Below are 20,450 nucleotides of genomic sequence, written 5' to 3'. Positions count from 1 at the left end.
AAAAAACAGTCTTAGTAATGTAATTAATGGCTATAGAGTTCTGGTCCTAATAATTGCTTAATAAAACAGTTGGTGACTTGAAAAAAAGAAAGAAAAACAAGGCAAGGAGAAGGTAACAACAGCAACAGAAGCCAAGGGAGAATAATTCAAGAACAATAAAACACATAGTAAATTTTTAATAATCATAGATCCTTCTAAGAAAGCAAAAGCAAAAATATTTACCTTTTCAATTCCTCTCGATTTCTAAATTATTTCACAATTTTTCAATTGTAATTTCTTGGAAAATAATTCAGAAGGACATTTTAAAAGAAAATTAGCCCATTTTCTTTCTTACTTCCTTACATTTAATTTTTCCTATTATTCTAAAATACCAAAATGAATTTAAATGATGCAATTTTCTTAAAATTTCTCATTTTTTTGCATATTAAACATTTGAAGGTAATTATGGCAAAGACAGGAGGAGTCAAATAGCTAGAAAATAAATTTCAGATGTGCCACCAATTTTACCAGGGTGGGCCTTATTTTCTCCATCTTTGTAAATTTAAAGAACTGGATTGATGACTTTTTATTTTATTCCCTCTAACCTCTTTACCAGGCTTATATATATATATAAAGCACTAACAGAGTCTTCAAAAACAGGTATAAACATGCATTAATATAGAATTTCTTGTCTGTTCAGCACTACAACATTCCAGGTCAGCACTATCAGTAGAACTTTCTGTGAAAAATGGGAATGTTCTCTACTTATGCTGTCCAATATGGTAGACAATAGTAACATTTGAACATTTCCTCCCCTTTCCCATCCCGCCTCCCTCCTTCTCAATCTCGGTCTTCTACTCCACCTAGAGAGGTCTTTCCATCTTCTAAGGTCATCTTCAATTTCTTTCTTCAATGTTCTATAGTTTTCATTGTAGAGATCTTCCATCTCCTTGGTTAGATCAATTCCCAAGTATTTTATCTTTTAAGGTCATTATGAATAAAATGGTTTTTCCAATTTCTTTCTCAGCAAAATCACTGTTTCCTTTTAAAATGCCACTGAAGAACTGGACTTCGTAGCTCTGGTATGGGCTATATCCAGCATTGTGGATGACTAGACATGCTTATAAAAACTGTGAGGTTCAACTGTGACAGGCACTAAAGATGCACAGATTAATGCTCAACTCTCTCTAATAAGACTAAGTCATCTTTGTAATACTTTTACTACTATCTCTACAGGATCTATGCCCTGTTTCAATTATCAGGGAAGCATAACTGAAAAATGTTCTAAGTACCATCTTTCCAATAATCCCACTTAAAACAGATTGTTATTATTTTAAATTAAGCCTAAATAGCCTGAACAAAAGCATACCTTGGCATCACAATTTCCAATAACTTCAATTTTTTCTGCCTTCAGTTCCACATTTTGCCTTTTGGAAGGGCTTTGTACCAGCTGCCCGAGGACTTCTACAGAACTCCCAAAAGTCAATTCTCTATAATAACAAAGAAATCAAGATATTATTATATATAACTTTTCTTTTAATAAAAATCTTGCTATTAAGTATAACTTCTGTCTTAATATAAATCTTGCTATTAGAACATCAATGATAGAGTACTTACCTTCAAGTGAGTTAAAGAATCTTCAAAGTTTATGGATGCTCTGTGGTATATCCAAATCTTAAAAATGAATTCCATACATTTTTAAATGGGAATAAAGAAATTGAGGATTTACATATAGCTAATTAGAATTAAGAAGTTATATAATTATCTGTATCAAATATAAGTTGGTCAAAATGCTTTTTAACATATTGTAGATTACATGTAAGGTCTGATGAAATCCAAATCAGGTCTGTAGTTCTGTTGATAATTCCCTGGTTTTGAGAACATACTATAGCAACATGTTATCCTTGGGAAAGCCAGGTAAAAATTACATGAGACTATTTCTAAGACAATTAAAAGTACATGTACTTTTTCTACAATGTATTTTTTAAAATTAATCAATTTATTTACTTTAATTTACCCAGCTGATGGTCTTGAGCACACAGACTACCTTCAGGGTAGTAAGTCTATGTTCTAGTGCAAGTTTATCCACAAATTTATTGTATGACTCTTAGAGAAAGTGATGAACACTCATTTGTTTTAAGAATTATCTATTAAGAAGGAGAGTGAACTAAGTGATTATGTATCTATTCCAGTTCTAACATTTCATAATTACAATAAATATGATAAATGCTCTGGTATGGCTCTGCATTGTGGATGACTGGGCATGCTTATAAAAGCTGTGATAAACTTTATTAAAAATAAATTAAAACCTTAATAAACTGTATTAAAATATAATACAATAAATACAATAAACTGTATCAAACTAAATTTATCAGGAAATTCCTGAGTTTTGTTTGCTGGCTACATTTAATATTTTAAAATTTATTTTTTAAAATCTTCCCCTTGCTCATCTATTATCCATCCTTGACTGGTGCTTTCCACACAGAGAGAGAGACCAAATTCCCTGTGGTACATTTATATATGCACATATGTGATTTTGTTAAATCATTCTGCATTTCCTCCCCTTTCCCATCCCTCCTTCCTCCTTCTCAATCTCGGTCTTCTACTCCACCTAGAGAGGTCTTTCCATCTTCTAAGGTCATCTTCAATTTCTTTCTTCAGTGTTCTATAGTTTTCATTGTAGAGATCTTCCATCTCCTTGGTTAGATCAATTCCCAAGTATTTTATCTTTTAAGGTCATTGTGAATGAAATGGTTTTTTCCGATTTCTTTCTCAGCAAAATCACTGTTTCCTTTTAAAATGTATCCATATATAATTTATATAACTTAAGATTGTCCACCATTACATCAAGGAGAGAAAACCTGATAAATCTTACACCAAATCTGAAAGTGTTTTAAGACGCTCTGACTTCACATATGCACTAATTGATATGATGAATTTTCTCCTGGGGGCCATTGAGAATATCTCAAAGAGGTGGGTAGTCATCTTCCAGAATCTCTAAAATTTAGATACTATTAGACATACCCATTTAATTGCCATACTGATATATGTTATCAAAAAAATTACAAACTTTTCACATCCGAACAATTTTATTGTCTCAGACCCATGAGCCTATTCAATATGTGGAATTAATCCTAACCATGTTTGGAATACCAAAGCACTCTTATTTTAACAAATTAGTATAATATTCTATTCTTCATAACTTATACCCTAACATGAAAATGATGTTAGTTTTGTTGGGCACCATGACATATGCCTGTAATCCAAGCTATTGGGGAAGCCGATGCAGGAAGAGTGCAAATTCAAGGCCAGCCAAGGCAACTTAACTAGACCTCGCCTCAAAATAAAAATAAATAAATAAAAAGGGTTTGGAATAAGCCAGGTGCAGTGGTACATGCCTATAATTCCAGTGATTCAGGAAGCTAAGGCAGGAGGATCACAAGTTCAAGGCCAGTCTCAGAAACTTAGTGAGACCCTCAGCAACTCACTGTCTCACAATAAAAAATAAAAAGGACTGGGGATGTAGCTCAGTGGTAAAGCTCCCCTGGGTCCAATCCCTAGTATCAAAAAAAAAAAAAAAAAAGGTCAGGTATTTAGCTCAGTGGTAGTGGGCCCCAGTACTAGGGGAAAAAAAAAATTGTGTTAGTTTTAACATCCGACAACAAAATCATATAAATTTCTTCAATTTATCCAACAAACAATAATTGGTAACTTTGTCAGCACTGTGCCAGAAGCTGAGAACACAAAAACGAATGAAATATCATTCATAATTTCAAGGAGTTCTTAGTCAAAGAAGCAATCCAATAATAATTCAGTTGATTACCATCTGATACAATACACTTCAGGACAGAGCTGGGCACAGAATGTATGGGACCAAAGAGAGTCACCTACCACAGTCAAGGGGTGGGAACATATGATGATGGCTAAACTGGATTGGAAAGACAGGGAAGAAGAGGTTTATTAGGCAGAAGTGGCAACAAGACTAGAAGCCTGAATATAAAAAGGAGCAGAACAGCTTAGAGGAGCTGCAAGAAGAGAAGGAAAACTGATGGAAAGTAGAGGGGTGGGTTACAGGCATGTGAAGATGTTAGAGAAGCAGAAGCCTGAGCTAAGGATACTGACTCCAAGTACTTGGACTTTCTTCAAAGCTATTTTTCATAGATGTGTTTAGGAAGATAGGTCAAAGGGGCAATGTGAATATTGGATTAGAGAAGCGGGGAACAGTAGAGAAGAAGAAAAAAAATCAAAGGACTCAAAACTTAACTTACCTATTGTCAAAGTTTGAATCGGCAACAACCTGAAGGCTTTCCAAAGACGACCCATCATTTACATGTAGGAACAAGACTTCCTTCTGGGATCGGACTGATCGAACCCATCCCTAAAGAAGAGAAAGATTTCTATATGTGAGCTTAAAATACTTAAAACATTCTATATTTTCTTTATACATACAAAGAAAGCTAAATGAAAGAAAAAAATCAATCTTGCCTTAACATTATCAGCTGCGTAAAATGAACTGCTTTCAGTTTACCAATATGCACAAATAATTTTAAATGGTTTTTCTTATAGGGAGATACACCCTTTGCCATTCTACCTTTTGTTCTGTTTTGTTAATGAAGCTCATCATTTTCAACTTTTGCCAAATATTATCAAGTTGATGTATGTAATTTATATAACCAATCTCTTCAATATTGGCTTTTCTAATGACAATGACAAATAACAAGGTTTACATCTTGGTGCCTTTTCCCTTTTATCAAATTCCCAGATTATGTAATATAGACTAGAAATATCTTTACAGGATTTTTATTCATTCACAAAGTACCAAAAAAGCAAACAAAAAAAACTCCCCCAAATGTCTCATTATGAACACATATTAAGTAATACACAAACATTCAAAGATAGTCTTAATTTAAATGATAGGTACATCAGAGTATGAGAGATGCTTTTAAGTAGGCCAGTAACACTAAAACAGCTCTCTCAGATATGCCCAAATTAAATTTAACTACTATAGAAGTTAGGAGGGAATAACTAGTTTTCTAGTAGACACCAAACAATTGTGAAGTGTCCCACAAATGTAAAGTAAATGAATACAGGTTGACATTCATGCTTAGGAAAAACAAGAGCTGATTCTAACCAGAAAAACTATTGACCATTCTCTGTTGTAGCCATAACCTACAGATGCTTTTATTAAAGCTCTCTATCACTTACTTACATATCCATAATGCTTTAAGGGAAAGAAAACTGTTTACTTATTTTGAAGTGATTGCCAAGTACACAGCTGAAATTCTGCAAATGTTTTACTATCGCCATATAGTGTCTCATTCCTTCACATAATAGCTCTAAGGATTGTCATACCCATTTTATAAGCAAGAAAACTGAGACTCAGAGAAAGTAATTTGTTGAAGATTGCTGGTAAGAGTTAGACTTGAACCCAAGTCTATTTGATTAGAAAGCCCTTGATCTTTGTGAGGGCTCCATAGAATGAATAGTATAAATTGTCACCGCCTCATGCACAAGGTACTTCACCTCGTCACACTTTCCCAAAGGCACCTGCATTTTGGGCATGCTCAATCAACAGTACTTTCCAAAGCACTGCTCTCTTCTTTTTTACTCGTTAGTAAGATTCAACATTCATTAAGCACTTTTTAATGTGCAAAGTTCTTTATAAATATTATGCTATTTAATTATCGCAAGAAGTAAATGACATGGTTATATTTATCTTTTTTAAATTTATTTTTAGTCGTAGATGGACATAATACCTTTATTTACTTATTTTTATGTCGTGCTGAGGATTGAACCCAGTGCCTCACTGTGCTGGGCAGGCACTCTACCACTGAGCTACAACCCCAGCCCCATAATTATCTTTTTTTGAAATGAAGAAACATTTAGAGAAGTTAAAACACAAGTTCAGCTGGGATTCAAATACAAGTTATTACTTCAAGTTTATGTTCTTTTCAATGAACTTTTCTGGAATGCTATTTCTACCCCATTCCCAGTTCCTCTGCTTGGGGGACACATCCTTGTACAATTTCCACTCCATCCTAGATTATTCTATCTGGGGAATACATCCTTCAGGACACAGTTCAAATGTCACTCCATATAAGAACTCTTCCTTACCTACTCATAGGAGGAATTCTATCTCTGTTTTCTTATAGCTTCTTATATTGATCATTAATATTAATCACACTGCTGAAGACTAGGTCTGTCCAGCAGAAACATAATGTGAGCCACATTAGTGATTTTCAAGTTTTATTTTATTAACCAATTATGTCCAAAATACTATCAACATGAAATCAATATTTAAATATATTGAAGCCAAACATGGTGGCACATGTCTGTCTGTAATCCCTGCTACTCAAGAGGCTGATGCAGGAGGATCACAAGTTCAAGGCCAACCTGGGCAAATTAATTTTTTAAAAACCGTTGATGTATCAGTGGTAGAGTTCCTGCATAGCATGTGTGAAGCCCTGAGTTGAATTCCCAGTACTGCAAACAAATAAACAAAAAACACAAGCCCCACAGATGTATATACATAGACACACATGCACACATGTGTGCATGTGTGTTTAGAGACAGAAAAATAGAGATTTTGCAATCTTTTTTGTCCTTCAAAATTATTATGTATTTTAAACTTACAACATATCTCAATTCAGGCTCATCACATTTCAAGTGCTCGAATCCACAAGTGGTTGATATCTACCATATTAGATGGTAAGCACTAAATTCTGTTCTTTCCATCTTTGATTTCTCTTTTGACCAGCACACAAAAGGTGTCATTTATACATTCTAAATTAACTGATACATGGAATTTTTTGAATTGGATCACGGGAAGAATATGAAACCCAAATAAATGTATGGAGGAGCAGATCATAATAACAGCAAGGATATATGATGATATCAAAATAACTGTTATCAATGTGTTTTAGTAATCTAATGAAAAGCAGTCAACTACCTTGCTTAACCTGCTCTTTTAAGGAGTGAAGGAAATAATAGTGGCTAACATTTATTGACTGTGGGCTACTCTTTATAGTCCCATAAAGTAGGGACTATTATCTGTTTTCATAAAAAGAAACTTAAGTTTTAAGCGCTTAACATGCTCATAATTAACAAGTTACTTAGTGGGAGAGATTTAAACTTACACACCTTCACCCCAGGGCTCTTTCAAACTGCTACATTCCACTCTTTCTCCTAATTTATTAAACATAAATCACACGCAGGCCCAATTTTAGGCACTAAGGTGGCTAAAAGCTGAATCAAAGCCCCGATTTATTAGAACGAATATTTACTGCCAGTCACGTCAACATCAAGTCAGGTAAGACAAAGTTTCTCCCCTCAAGAGGCCAGGGCAAGGCAACCACTATATGCCCGCGGATATCATGAGATGTAAAAAGAGAAAGGGGCCCTCCCTGTTCGCTTACACTTTCCTGAATGAATAACAAGTTTACAGGTATCTTGAAAACCAAGTTCACAGTCACTAGAGCAGTTTTGCAAAAAGTAACGGCAGGTACCCGAGGAAATGGAGAAATAGGAACTCGCGCTATACCTATACTTTCTAACTTTTCTCTGCTGGTCGTTCTGTCTGACCCAACAACACAAAGTAATGCTAGGTGTGGATGTGCCACATAAGTCCCTAAAGAAAGAAAGAAAAATCCCTTTCCCCACACCCACCTGAACTTTAACGCGCTCCCCACTCGCGTTCTGGGACCCGAGAGCGTCCCGTACGCTCAGTCTGGCGGAAGGCCTATGCCTGGGGCAGGGAGCAGTGGAGCAGGAGCGCAGGGCTCGAAGCAGACACCGGGCCCCGAGCATCTCGCGGCCGCCCCAGGTTACCGCGTGACCAGCCCCGGCCACAGCGGGTTCGGATCCTGCCGGCAAGGGCCCTCCTTCTCAGCTGTTCCCCTATACACGGCCGCAGCCCTGTCCTCAGGCGCTGCAGCCCCCAACTCTACCCAACGACCGTCTCTGTTCCCCACTTCCAGGCACACTCAGCAAGTGCCGAAACCAAACCGCGCGCCTAGGCGGACCACGCGACCCACTGCCGCGCACTACTAGCAAAAGTACACCCCTCCGCTGCAATCTACGCTCCCACTGGCCCTACGTTACCACGTCAACGTCGCCTGTGTCATCACGCTAAGAAGGGCTAAAACGGAGCATGCGTACTTGTGTGCTCGACTAAGGAGGCGGGGCGGAGGTGAGGGCGGGGTCAGGAGCCAAGATGGGGCGGAGCTAAGGCAGAACCTGGTGTAGGCGTTTTCAGACTGGGCAAGGGAGTGCAGCTGGGGTGAAGTCTCAGAGTCTCTTTCCTAAAGCTTTCAAGGAAAACTGAGAGCACTTGAAAGGCAAGGAGTGACTGATGCAGAGGGAAAGCATCCAGAAGACTTAATTTATGAGAGTAGTGACCCGAGGGTGTCATTCGTTCCTGAGTTGTGAACTCAGAAGAAAATCAGACACTGTCCCTGATCAAATCACAGTTGGGTGGTATCAGACATCCAAATAGATAATTATGAAAAAGAGTGATCAGGTGCCTACAGAACCCAAGCTGGATATCAGAAATGGCTTTCTGAAGAAGGTAGTCGTATGAAAGGAAGTAACTAAGAGGAACTAAAGAGACCTTGAATACAGGAGTCAGAGGAGATATGAGGGGGTAACGATGATGGAGAGAGAATGGAGAAATAACAAGCGTTGCCTGCCAGAATCTTGAGTCTCTCCTTTTTCCAACACAGTTATCTGCATCTGTTTCATCGGAAAACAATGACCCTTTAATATATTCTGCTATATTCTAAATTTATACCAAAAAATAATTTTCCCCATAACTCAGTGAAGCTCGTGAAAAATGTTTCTACCTTGTTAAACAATAAAAGGTAGAAGTGAGAACTAATTACTCAAAGTTGCCACTGTTATATGCATTTTACAGATAAGAAAATTTAGAGAAAGAATAAATGACCTGTTCAGTGATACAAGATTTAAACCCAAAAGTCCTGACTCTATGCACTAAACTATCATGCTACACGTCATTTCAAGGTGGAAATTAAACAGTGATCCCTCCCTTAGAAAGCTTATGGTCTAGAAAGGGAGACTGGCCAGAAAAAGATCACTGCAAAATAAACCAGTACATGTAGATGAATGCAATGAGTGGAAGTGGTAGTCTATAGAAGGAGGTAAATGAGCTGAATTTTTGAGAAGGATCAGAATTTTACCAGATGGATAGTAAGAAAATTTCCTGCCCAAAGATAAACTGGAAAAGCTGTTAAGAGATGGGGCTTGCCTAGCACATGTGAGGCACTGGGTTCAACTCTCTGCACCACATAAAAATAATAAATAAAACAAAGGTATTGTGTCCATCTACAACTAAAAAAAAAAATTTTTTAAAGTTGTCAAGGGGACAAATAGCTTAAAAGGATTGTACAGCAGGTTGTGATGGTACATGCCTATAATCCCAGCAACCCAGGAGGCTGAGGTAGGAGGATCTTAACTTCAAGGCCAGCATTGGCAACTTAGAGAAATCCTGTCTCAAAATAAAAATAGGAAGGATGGGTTGTAGCTCAGTGATAGAGTTCCCCGGGGTTTAATCTCCAGTCCCACAAAATAAATAAAAATAAATAAAGTATTGTACAACTGTTCTCAAGACAGACTAGAAAATATCTTGAACACTTCTTGAACCTTGAAAAAAGAAAAGGTTGGAAACTTACTGCCTTTGGAGTGATGGGCTTTAACAAAATAAGTATGCCTTTGGTGGGTTGATTTAAAAACCTGGAAAACAAGGCATGTTCCCCACATTGATGTGCATCCCATTGCAAACCTCGTTTTTAACTACACCTACCCTTTCCAAATGTTCAAACATAGCAAAGAATTGGTTCACTTTTTTCTCGGGACATTTTTCTGTCTTGCCTTCATTCTCCCCTCTCTCTCCCACCCCACAGGATGATGTGCATTTAAAGAACTGGGGTTTAAGTCTCAGTGGGAATCCTGACTTCTTTTTCCCCACTTGTTTAAGCCAAAGGGTTATTTTGTAAGCAGGAACTACAGCCTAGTAATATGGTAAAGAAAAGGGAAATCAGTGGGTGAATCTGAAAATCAGCAATGATAATTAAAAAAATACATATGCATATAGAAAGTTGACTATAGCATTCATGCTTCTGGTGCTGAATTCAAACTACCACCTATCTCTTGTACTATATCAAATTGTATCTTCTTGTTTAGTTTTCAATATTAGATTTGCATCTTTGTGTTTAGATTTATCACACTCTAGACAGTAGTCAGAATGACGTTTCTAAAATGAATATCTTGCCCTATTAGCAATAATGACGACTAGTGTGCTATAGAATACCTACTACAGGGCTGGGGTTGTGGCTCAGCGGTAGAGTGCTCGCCTAGCACGTGTGAGGTCCTGGGTTTGATCCTCAGCACCACATATAAACAAATAAATAAATAAAGGTCCAGCAATAACTAATAAAATATTTTTAAAAGGTATAACTAAAAAATAAATATTTAAAAATAGAATGCCTACTATGTGGCAGGAACTCTTGATGTATTATCATATTTAATCATCACAATGGCTCTCTCAAGTAGGGTTAGAAGCACCACTCCCAGGGGTAGGAGAAAATAAAGTTCAGAGAGATTTCATAGCTTGCAGCAAGTTACACTAGCAGTCTGGTTACAGAGTCAATACACTGGTCCATTTTGTTCAGTGATTAAACAACCCTTGAATTGCTCCCCCTGTAACATGAAGAAAACTTGCCATCTATAGAAGCCCTAGCAGCCTCTCCCCATGGATCTCTCTGATCCGTGGAGCTCTGTGAAGGGTCCTGGGTGAGGAACAGAAGTGAAATGTCCTTATTGTTATTCTTCCATATGTTATTCTTTGATACTTTGGGGGGTATGCAACAAATAGTATCAGTGTTATTCATCAGCTCTGGGAATGTTTTAATCAGCTTATGCACGATAGGTTTCATTTTAACTTACTTCATAAATTTACTGTAATTTGTTCTTTTGTTTCTAAATAAATTTTTACTTTAACATTTATAAAGTCGTATATTTTTTCTTAGAATCTTTCAAATTTAAGAAAGCTCACATTCCATGGAAATGGATCTCCCTTTGATCACAGAACATGGCAATAAACATGTTGGATACATTTCAAAGCTTTCCCTGGATCAAAGCCTAGAGTCTATGCATCTTCAGTGTTATTGGGTACTGCCAAATTGCTCTCAAATGATGGCTCCAATTTATCTACTCTCCAGCAGGCTTATGACACTTCCCAAAGCTACACACCTTCAGTGAGAATTCATAGTCAGACTTTCTAACTTTTGCCAATGATGGGTCAGAGAGAGTATCTCAGTGTTTCAGATATTTATGTTTTGATTTTCTTCTTTTGTTCACAAAATTCCATCTTAAACACAAATTTCTTCCTTCCTTCCTTCCTTCCTTCCTTCCTTCCTTCCTTCCTTCCTTCCTTTTCCTTCTTTCTTTCTTTTTTTTGGATACCATAATGGAAAGGAACAATAGCCTGGCAATCAGAAATCCTGGACCCACCGTGGAACCTATGTGCAGTCACTTAAACTCTAGATTGCCCTCACAAGGTTGTTGACCATAATAACAAGCATTCTGTGAAATTTGTCATAGAGAAATTTGGGTTTATCTAACTGAACACCCTCTATTATTTACAAGTTTCATTTTAGAGTTAGGGAGTCCTCTAAATGTCATTAGCCAACTCTGTCTGAATTCCAAAATAGAACATTCAGGATTAATTTCATCTCTTTTATGTACATTTATTTTAGGTACAGTCCTTCAGAGTGCATACGAATCACCTGCAAAAAAATAAAAAATGGAGAGGGAGAGAATGAATGAATATGAATATGAATCACCTACAGGGCTGTTAAAATACAGATTTCTGGGTCTCCCGCCAATTGATTCTGACTTACCTTGAGAAACATTGCTTACTCTGTGATTGGGTTTTGTCCTTATCTTGATTTCAGGAAGCCCTTACTCTGAACTTCTTTTCTTATACTACGTTATCTTCATCACCATCACCATTATTTTAAACTTCTAATGTATATTCAGAGAAGGTGTAGCAACCTACAGTTAAGCTGCCTTTTAGGTTGTGAATGAGGGAAACATCAGAGAGGAGTGAGTGGAGCAGGACCTCTGAGTACAGAAGGAGTCCTTCCCTCTGCTGGCTCTGCATTCCCCACAACACCCAACCACACCCTTCCAGCCTTCTGCATTTTAGTAACCTCAATTTTCTTTAGATATAAGACTTAGAATTAACCTGGACATAAGCCCAAGCCCCCTTAAGCCAATATTTTAAAACTGTGGTCTTGATGTAGTAGGCTTACATATTGAAATAGTAAAATCATAATGATGATTCACCAAATCAATTTTGTAGATTTTTTTGTTGTTGTTGTTACTGGGGATTGAACCCATGGGTGCTTTACTACTGAACTACATCCCCAGCCCTTTTTATTTTTTATTTTGAGGTAGTGTCTCACTAAGGAACTAAGGCTGGCCTTGAACTTGCAATCCTCCTGCCTCAGTCTCCTGGTGGTGTGTATTTTTTTAAAGGACACATTTATTCAGCATCATAATCAGACTCTTACAGTTAGCATTCAACAGAATGGGCGCAAAAAAAAAAAAAAAAAAAAAAAAAAAAAAANAAAAAAAAAAAAAAAAAAACAGTCTACATTAAAACCCTTGGTTGGAATGCTTTATACTTTCCACAGAACAGAAGCTAATATAATGAGTGGGTTTTGACCAGCAGAATAGGAAGGTATTGGGAATGTGGCTCAGTGGTTAGTGGTGGTCCAGCATGTATGAAGCCTTGGGTTCAATCCCAAGCACAGCCAAAACCAACCAAACAAAAACAATCTGTCTGTATCTCAGGTAATATTAGTGATTGCTGTTTGATGAAGCTTCTCGTAGACAAGATGTAAAATATATTTCTTCTGTAGATGGGCAAAGAAAGAATTTGAAAACCACTGCCCTGAACCATACCGTGTTGGACCAATGAGTAGAATAAGGCTGCAGCCTCAGTCTCCTAGTCAGCCTCTGGTTATTTCAGAGTACAGACGTCATGGTACTTTTATATATAGCAATTTTTAAATATTTTCTCTGAAAAAAATTAAACAAATTTTATTATTATTTTGATAAAAATACTGCAGAAACAACAAAAAAAGATTTAGGCAGCAACAAATGACATAAAAAAGAAGTTCCTTTATTGCCCTATTTCCATGTACTGTTCCTGATGATAGCTACTATTAATCTTTACCTAAATTTTCTAGACATATAAAATATGTGTGTATATGCATATATGTATGCATATGTACATTTACCATTAAATATGATCTACTTGTTCTACATCTTTTTGCTTACTATATTTTACCTCAATGTAAAACATCTGTATTATTTAGGATAGACGTATGCTACATTATTATACGGAAAACTATACTTAATTTAACTATTTTCCCTACTGTGAGTATTTAAGTTGTTTTCAATTTCACCTTGTTGCAATCTGTGCTGAACATGCTGTACATACATGGCTTATGTATGCAGGATAAAGCCTAGAAATAAAATGAGATTAAGACCAAAATTTATTTTAAAAATATATTGAATGTTACTTTATGTGTTTAATCACTCTCTTCACCTTCATTTTGAGGTCTTAATCTTGACCACCTTACTTTTGCTAATCATGGTACTTATATACTTAGAAAAGCCTAAAAATTTTAGAAAATGTATTTCAGTAATGTTCTGTGAATTAGTGAAGATTAAAGAAAACATACTTGCTCCTGGGACGTGCCCAGTGTTTTTTAAATCATTCTTTAAAACTTAAATATTGCATGACTGGTCATAAATTGCCAGTAGATGGATTGGTTACAAATTCTAATTTTGTGCAATTAAGTTTGGATACCTATTAATTGGCTGGCTCATTGGTAAATATTTGCATTTCCTATAATGGGGTTGAAAGTAAATTGTAATATCCTCTTCAAATAGGTTCATGTGTGAAGCATACCAATTTATGCCTTATTATTTGGGATAATTTGTAAAATAATTGCACTGGGTTTTCACTGCTGAGGTTAAGGGGGGGTTAAATGTTTTTATTATCCCACACATAACAGAAAAATTGATAAAACATAAGTGCATAGCTAATGGGTATTTACAAAATGAGTTCCTGTGTAACCGTACAGGTTACATACCACCATCCAGGTCAAGGTAAAGAATATTGTCAGTGGGACTCTTCTGACCCCTTCTTCTTTATATTCACAACTTCCTACTCTCTTGTCCTTTTGGATTATCATTTCCTTGTTTTTATTTATAGTTTAACAACCCAAGTATGTAAACTAAACATTATGCCTGGCTTTGAGCTTATATAAATGGATATGTTACACTATGTTGTTATTTTGTGCATGATTTTGTTGCTCAGTATTATTTTCATGAGGCTTAACTATATCATTGCTTATAGCTATACAATAGTCCACAAGCTTATCTGCAGTTTCACCTTCTACCATTTCAGTTACCTTTGTTCAACCACAATCCAAGACTATTAAGTGGAAAATTTCAGAAATAAGTTTTAAATTGCACACCTTTCTGAGGATCAAAATGAAATCTTATAGTCCTGCTCCATCCCTGGGACATGAATCATCCTTTTGTCTAGAGTATCCATACCATATATACTACCTGCCCCTTAGTCACCTAGTAGCCATATTATTATCAGATTGAAAAAAAAATAATATGTATAGGGTTTGGCACTGTCTGTGGATTCAGACATATATTGGGCTATTGAAATATATCCCTCAGCATAAGGGAGGACTACTGTAGATTGTTCATTTTTTCATGCTACATATCATCTCATTTTATGACTATAATTTTATTGGTCTATATTTGGTTGCTATAACAAAATACATGATGGGTATTATATAAAGACAAGAAGTTTATTTAGCTCATAGTTTTGGAGACTGAAAGCCTCATCTGTTTGACTTCTGGTAAGGGCCCTCTTGGCTATGTCATAGCACGTTGGATGACACTATGGTGAGAGTGTGTATGAGAGAAAGAGGATAGATAAAGTTGGAAGCCAGAGAGGGATTCAGGGGCCAGGCTTGCTGTTTTATAACAATTCACTCTTTCAAGACCGAACTTACTCAGTAAGACAAGAATTAATTCCTTCTGTGGGTGATCCCCATGATGACCTAACCATCTTCCACTAGACCTCGCCTTTTAAAGTTTCACCACTTTTTAATACTGTCACACTAGGGCCTGAACCTTTCTTTAGTACATGAACTATTGAGGGACAATGCACATTCAAATCACAGCAATAACCTAATTTATTTTCTATCTGTTGGTGGATATTTAGGCTGTTTCCAGTTTAGGGCTATTAAGAGTAACATTGCTATGAATATTTTTGTGTATAACTCATTATACATGCATATGCAATTAAGTTGGTAATAATATCTGGGAGTTAAATTATAGGATATGCAAATTTCCATTTTAATTAAAAAAGCCAAACTTTTTTCAAAGAATCTATCCATTGTGTGAGAATTCTGTTGCTTTATACCCTCTTGTCTGAATTAGACTTTTAAATTTAGCTATATTGGTGGGGTAATACTCATATCTGTAGTTATTTTTTTCATTGCAGCTTTAATTTGTACATCACCTATTATTATTCTTGCTGAGCACCTTTTTTTGTGTGTTTAATTGGTTTTTCTTCTTTGGTGAATTCACTACTTAAGGCTTTTGCCCATTTTTCCTGTAAAGGGATCTTTTTTCTTATATTGGTTTTCTTACTGATCTATCTCAGTTCTTAGGTATGTATTTTAGATATGAGCTCTTTTCAGTTATATGCATTGCAAAAATCTTCAACCACTCTGTGGGGCAACCTTACAATGGTAAATTTGAGAAAATGGCTGAATGATAGCAAATCTCAACATTATTTTATCATTTGCTTTAGTTGAGATACTCATGTGTGGCCCTTTCTATTTCTTCTGGCAATGTAAGATCAGCATTTTTTGTGATTTCCCCTTCAGTCTTTAAAAATGAATTCTTTTTTTCCCACTTAAACATCTATTTTCTTACATATTTTTTCTGTTGCTTGGTTAGTGATCTTCTATGTGGTGATCTTGGAATTTTATTGTACATTGCTAAAGGCCGAATCTGGCTGTTCGCAAATATTTTTTTGTGTGATTAACCTCTAAGACTTCAAACCATAAAATAATATAATTCAGAAAAAGTAAAATTGTATATAGCAGATAGCAAAACCTGAATTTATCCTCTCATATTCATATTTTCTTTTGGATTATACAGAACTTCAAAGGTTGAGACTGGTTTGTGAAAATGTGTCTTTACTGCGTACATGATTTCATAATGAGTATCTTTTCTGGGAAAGTCTTTTTTATTATTATGCCTATGTTTTACAGTATTTTTGCATTGATGGGTGAGGTGAAAAGAATGGACAATTTCCCCCCCAAAGTTTCCAAAAGCATTACACATGAAAAAGAAGAAAATTCTTCAGAAATAGTAAAATCCACACGTGTTCAGATATTTTGTCAGGGAACAACACTTTATCACTTTATAGCTTTAGTGAGAACAGTTTGACTTTTTATTTTTGTTTAAGAATTGTCTATAGTCACACATCTCCTTATTGTCTGCACCCTGGCATATGCTGACCCACGTATGCCACTGCATTAACTACACTTTCTGTTAACTTAGAAAACAACCTTTTCACTTAGGGATGTTCTCAAGGATTATACTTTCCCAGTATATGCGTCTCTAGCTACGTAATGTCATGAATACGAAGGATATCTTTGCAAAAAGAATACGCCTTGTTTAAAATCTGTGAATTCCAAAATGTGAGACACTTTTGTCCTTATGAAAAAGAATCCGAAGAGTGGTTTTCCTAGAATCCGGGTAGCCATCGGTACCCACAGACAATTGTGTAAGCCTTTATAAACACAAAAGGGAAATAATGTTATGCCCTTGTTTGTCAAGAAGAAGAAAAAAAAGATTGGCTATTTTGTAAACTCATTTGAACTTCCTGTGAAAACTGTATGAGAGCAAAGATGGCTAGTTGATTCTACCACATAAACAGTAATGCCTAAGAATTCAGAGACCTGGAAGTTTCCTTTAATAAATTTATTCCTACAATAGAACTTCCTGAATTCTGCCAGTCCCTCAGAACAGCAATAGGCAGACAGACTGACAACTGATTTGTCTTCCTCTTCAGGTTTTACTTTCAGAATCATATACGTTGATAGGTATAAAAATGTAAAAATTTCAGTTTTCATTACATTAGATCAAGCAATTTAACATTCCATTCTAGAGTCTGTGTCACAAAAAAGTATGATATAGATACACAAATCATAAATTAAAGTTAAGAGGCATTGATACAATGCACATTTATGTAATATTTTAATAGTTGCCAATTTGGATGGAGCCCTACAAAATTATATTATTTGGTTGACTTCTCTTAGTGACTGGTTGTGGTAGTCAGTTTTCACAATGTCCTCAATGATCCTTGCCTCCTGGTATTAGCACTTTTGTGTAGTTTTCTATAATATTAATCACACAGGACTAGTTTGTATTACCAAAATAATACTGCAGATGTGTTGGTGTGTCACTTCTGATGACAAGTCATAAAACACACCACCCCTTTTGCCTAGCTCTCTTGGATCACTTGTTCTGGGGGATGCCAGGTCCTATGTCATACAAATATCTAACTGCCCAGTGGAGAGGCCCACGGGGTGAGGCATCCTGTCAGTCAGCACCATCTTGCCAGATTCATGCATGAGACATCTTAGAAGCAAGTCCTTTAGGCCAGCCAAGGCCTTCAGATTGCTATAGTGCCCACTGACATATCGACTTCAACCTCCTGAGAGACCCTGAGCCAGCATCACCAAACTAAGCCAATCACTAGCTTCTGACCCATAGAAACTGTGAGGAGAGCAAATATTTACTTTTGTTTTAATGCTTAAATTTTGGGATAAGGCCTGGGGATGTGGCTCAGTGGTCTAGTGCCCCTGAGTTCAATCCCTGGTACCCATCCCCTCAAAAAAAAAAAAGTTTTGGGATAGTTTCTTGCACACAATCAATAACTTATAAACTGGTTAAATATATCTCTCTTCACCTTTATGTAGAACATTGGACCTTGCTACTTTCCCCCACTGAACCCCCCGAATAAGACACACTCACTAATAACACTGGCTCATGGTGGTTGAAGGGAGGAGAGGAAGAATTCAAAAGTCCTTGAGATTCCTCCTAGAAAAGTAAGTCAGACTAATATGATTCTGCAACAGGTACACTCAGAAAAATGAGAAATCACGTCTCATCTATGTATATCAAAGTGCGTAAATGCATTTTACTGTTATGCATATAACTAATTAAAACAAATTTTAAAAATTTTTAAAAAGTAAGTCATAATTCTTTAAGATTCAGATATACTTCCTTGGGGGATATAAACATTTCCTCTTATTTTGTGGGAATCAATGATATAGAATCTTAACACATAGCTGAAAAAATGTAAGGTTTTTTGCCTTCAAATACAGTTTTGATACTGTGAATATATCCAACACTAGCAATATAGGGTTTTCCTTTAAAATTGGACTTATTTGAGAAAAAAGGGCCTCTACCCCCTTTGAAAGAAGAAGATAAATAGGCATATTTCATAGTTATAGTGGAAGGCTTAAGAAAGTATTGAAATTAATGCTACAGTTTGTACCAATATACTGTTGCTTGCTCTTGGCTCTTTCTACCCATCAGTTTGAGGTCTAATTTTAGAGCAATACTTCACAAGGATTCATCTGTGCTTTATTATACACTGTCAAATGCCATTACAGCTCCTATCCATAGCTAGGAACTCTCAGAATTCTCTTCTCCATGTGGTTCCAGATTAGAATTTTCTAACTCGACGAACTCATGAGTGTTGAAAGCAGAGGACATAATGCTTAGGAGGTGGTAGTGGTTGGTAATTTCCTTAGACTTGTTAAATTTGCAGACATCTCTGCTTCATTGTTCCACTTGGAAAACATATGTGATATAGTGAAAAAGTCTAATATTTATGTAACTGAAACTCTAAAAGGAGAGGAGAGAAAGACATACTCAGCGTTAAGATTGAGGAGACCATATCTAAGAATCTTCCAAAACTAATGAAAGATATTAAAATACAGATTCAAGAATTTCTATAAATCCAAAAGAGGATGAACATAAAACCACATCTAGTCATGTGATAAAGCTACTGAAAACCAAAGGAAAAGAGGAAATCTTAAAATTCTTTCATTAAATCCGAAGGAGCCAAGAATAAGACTGACAAGTGACTTTTCAACAGAAATGATGTAGTTAAAACACAATAGTAGTGTCTTCAAAATTCTTCTTTTTAAATATATTTTATTTTTTAGTTGTACACAATACCTTTATATTATTTATTTATTTTTATGTGGTGCTGAGGATCGAACCCAGGGCCTCGCACACACGTGCTAGGTGAGCACTCTACCACTGAGCCACAACCCCAGCCCTGTGTCTTTAAAATTCTGAAAGAAAATTTCTGCTAATGTAGACCTCTATAATTTAGAAATATCCTTCAACAGTGAAGATGAAATAAATGGGGTTTCATACAGAAACTGAGAGAATTCAATGTCTTTAGTCCCACCCTAATGGTAGTTCTTTGTGTAGAAGGAAAATACTCTCAAGATAGAAGTAAAAAAAAAAAAGTCATGAAGAAATAAAGAACATGGGAAAGGGTGAAAAGTAGAAAAAATATTGACGGTGTAGAACAATGTAAGAATTTCTTGCAAGGCTAAAAATAAATTAAACTATATAATCTCAGTGGTACAAAATGCAAGGAGGTAGTAAATGGAGTTGAAGTGCTGTAAGGTCCTTCTTTGGATGGTAAACAGAGAAAAAATTTAGGGTAGATTTTTATTAAACCAAGGATGGACATAGTACTCATTCTCACAAATAAAAGAAGGACTGAGAGTGAATTCTTGTATATTTATGTAAATACAGTGAAAATGTATAAAGGACTGCTGTGTACCCTAACAAAGATGACACTCATAAATATAAGTTGTGTAAAGAAAAGCCAGACACAAGAGATTTATAGAATCTCTTATAAATTGGATTCATAGAATCCATACTGTATGCCTCATTTATAGGCAGTATACAAAATGGCAAAAGTTCTCAGCAGTGATACTGGCCAAACTGTATTGTTATAGTGTGTGCATGTATGAACATGTAACAGCAAATCCCACCAAAATTTAAAAAAACATGGTGATAAAACAAGGAAAATAGTTAACTTTGAGGAAAGATGGGAGAAATCATGAGGAATATCTGGGGTACTGGCAATGTTCTATTTCTAGATCTGGAAGGGAGATAGATACACAGGTGTTCTTACTCAGTAATTTCTTTATTTGTGTGCTTTTGTGTAGATATATGTTAAACTTCAGTTGAAATTTACTTCAAAAAATATTATTCTCACTGTATTATGTTGGCTGTGTAGTGAA

At 35.9% G+C, this 20,450-nt stretch overlaps 1 protein-coding gene across 1 annotated transcript in view; it reads right to left on the bottom strand.

The window, feature by feature from the left end:
* Positions 1-8,107, bottom strand: part of Nars2 (asparaginyl-tRNA synthetase 2, mitochondrial) — a 128,755-nt gene extending 120,648 nt beyond the window's left edge. The window contains exons 1-3 of the mRNA XM_048787873.1: positions 7,645-8,107; positions 4,248-4,357; positions 1,349-1,469 (exon numbers count right to left, since the gene is read on the bottom strand). Coding sequence (XP_048643830.1) covers positions 1,349-1,469; positions 4,248-4,357; positions 7,645-7,785 — 372 coding nt within the window. The 5' untranslated portion in view covers positions 7,786-8,107. The remainder of the gene's footprint in view (positions 1-1,348; positions 1,470-4,247; positions 4,358-7,644) is intronic.
* Positions 8,108-20,450: the final 12,343 nt, after the last annotated feature.

Source organism: Marmota marmota, unplaced genomic scaffold (assembly GCF_001458135.2).
Source record: "Marmota marmota marmota unplaced genomic scaffold, marMar, whole genome shotgun sequence".
Taxonomy (NCBI): domain Eukaryota; kingdom Metazoa; phylum Chordata; class Mammalia; order Rodentia; family Sciuridae; genus Marmota; species Marmota marmota.
Note: the sequence above shows the minus strand (reverse complement) of the source record. Positions and strands in the feature narration are given on the sequence as shown.